The sequence below is a fragment of the Babylonia areolata genome, chromosome 21, assembly GCF_041734735.1.
Source record: "Babylonia areolata isolate BAREFJ2019XMU chromosome 21, ASM4173473v1, whole genome shotgun sequence".
Taxonomy (NCBI): domain Eukaryota; kingdom Metazoa; phylum Mollusca; class Gastropoda; order Neogastropoda; family Buccinidae; genus Babylonia; species Babylonia areolata.
In genome coordinates this window covers 36558510-36560038 of record NC_134896.1, presented here as the reverse complement: position 1 = coordinate 36560038, position 1529 = coordinate 36558510, and the positions used below count along the sequence as shown (strand labels likewise).

The 1529-nt window shown below is 46.0% G+C and overlaps 1 protein-coding gene across 1 annotated transcript in view; it reads right to left on the bottom strand.

The window, feature by feature from the left end:
* Positions 1-509, bottom strand: part of LOC143295792 (uncharacterized) — a 49317-nt gene extending 48808 nt beyond the window's left edge. Inside the window, exon 1 of the mRNA XM_076607410.1 lies at positions 1-509. This exon is cut by the window's left edge and continues 137 nt beyond it. Coding sequence (XP_076463525.1) covers positions 1-209 — 209 coding nt within the window. The 5' untranslated portion in view covers positions 210-509.
* Positions 510-1529: the final 1020 nt, after the last annotated feature.

Genomic DNA, 1529 nt, shown 5'->3' with positions numbered 1-1529 from the left:
GGCACCACCCCAACCTGGCTGTGATGCGGGTGGTTCAGCGTGTACCCGGGCATCACCGGTCGGCTGTAGCCGCTTCCGATAAAACCTATCCCTCCTGATCCTCCCGATCCTCCTCCTCCTCCTCCTCCAAATCCATGTCCGTAGTTCTTTCTCTGAAGGTGCGGAGAAGGGGTAGGGGTGGAGGAACCTCCGCTATAAACCACTTGCATCTTGGACTGAGATCAGGGCAGGCAGGAATGAATTTATTATATATAAAAAAAGAATAAAAAGTTAACGGGGAAATCGGCGAACAGGCAATTCTTTGGACGAATGCGATGAACTCGTTTGTGGAAGAATGTCGTTCGATGAACACAGACACCATGTTAGTCTTTTTGCAGACATTTTTTTTTTTTTCAAATCAGCGTGGAAACAGTCCGTTTTCCGTCACCGGAAGCGGAAGTAGAAATGAGAACTCCTGTGCTGAACCTGGGTATTTATTGTCTGGTCATTTACGTACTGGGACCTCCAGATTTCAGGTCTGAAACCCAAACAAAGGTATGAAATAAAGTACGAGTATTAATAATCTTAAGAAATCTTAAGAAACAAACAACCAACAACCATCAAAACCGACCACAACACAAACACAATCTTTTATATTTCGATACCGGTTGTTGTTTTTGTTGTGGGGTTTGTTTGTTTTTTGTTGTTGTTGTTTTTTTTCGTTTTAGTTTTCGTGGTGAAGAAAAAGTAACAAAACTTAAACCAAAAAAACCCAAACAAACAAAGAAAAAAAAAAAACCACGATTTTGGTGACAGAACCCCCCCCCCTCCCTCCCCCAGCCCCCCCCCCCCCCCCCCCCCGCTCCCCCCCAACCCCCCCCCCCCCAATTATTTCAACAACTATTCTGATGCAAAATCGCAGTAATTCCGGTAAAAAAAAAAACCCCGAAAAGCTTTCTTTTGTGACAAGTCTCTGCGTGTATCTCTCAGTGTCGAAACAGAACCGGCATTAAGTCAGCCATGAGTTGTGCATTTGCGAGGATACAGTCATGATCGTGTAGCAGCAGCAGCAGCAGCAGCAGCAGTAGTAGTAGTAGTAGTAGTAGTAGTAGTAACCTTGCAGCACCGACTGACTTGCAGTTCGCGGCCATCCATCATTCGATTACGACAATGTAGGGGAAATAAGCAAGCTGCAAAGCACGCACAGAATGAACTGAGTGCTTTTTCCACGCCAGCCAGCCACTGGGCGATGGTTCTGTGTGTTGTTGCAGCTTAACTCTTTCCACACGAACGGCGAAAGAGACGACGTTAACAGCGTTTCACCCCAATTACCACCATCAAAATATTGCAAGCGGAAGGCTCTTACATTGAAGAGGTGAATGTTGACAAAGAATACCACAATTCTGACGACGGAAGCTAAAGGTTGGGTCATTGAGACACCTACTGGACATCCGAGGGATCTGTGTAGAGGAGAAGAGAGGACTGGCCGTACTGAGTGAGTTAAACTTCAAACAGAACCAACATTCACTCGCCTGGGAGAGAGAGGGAGA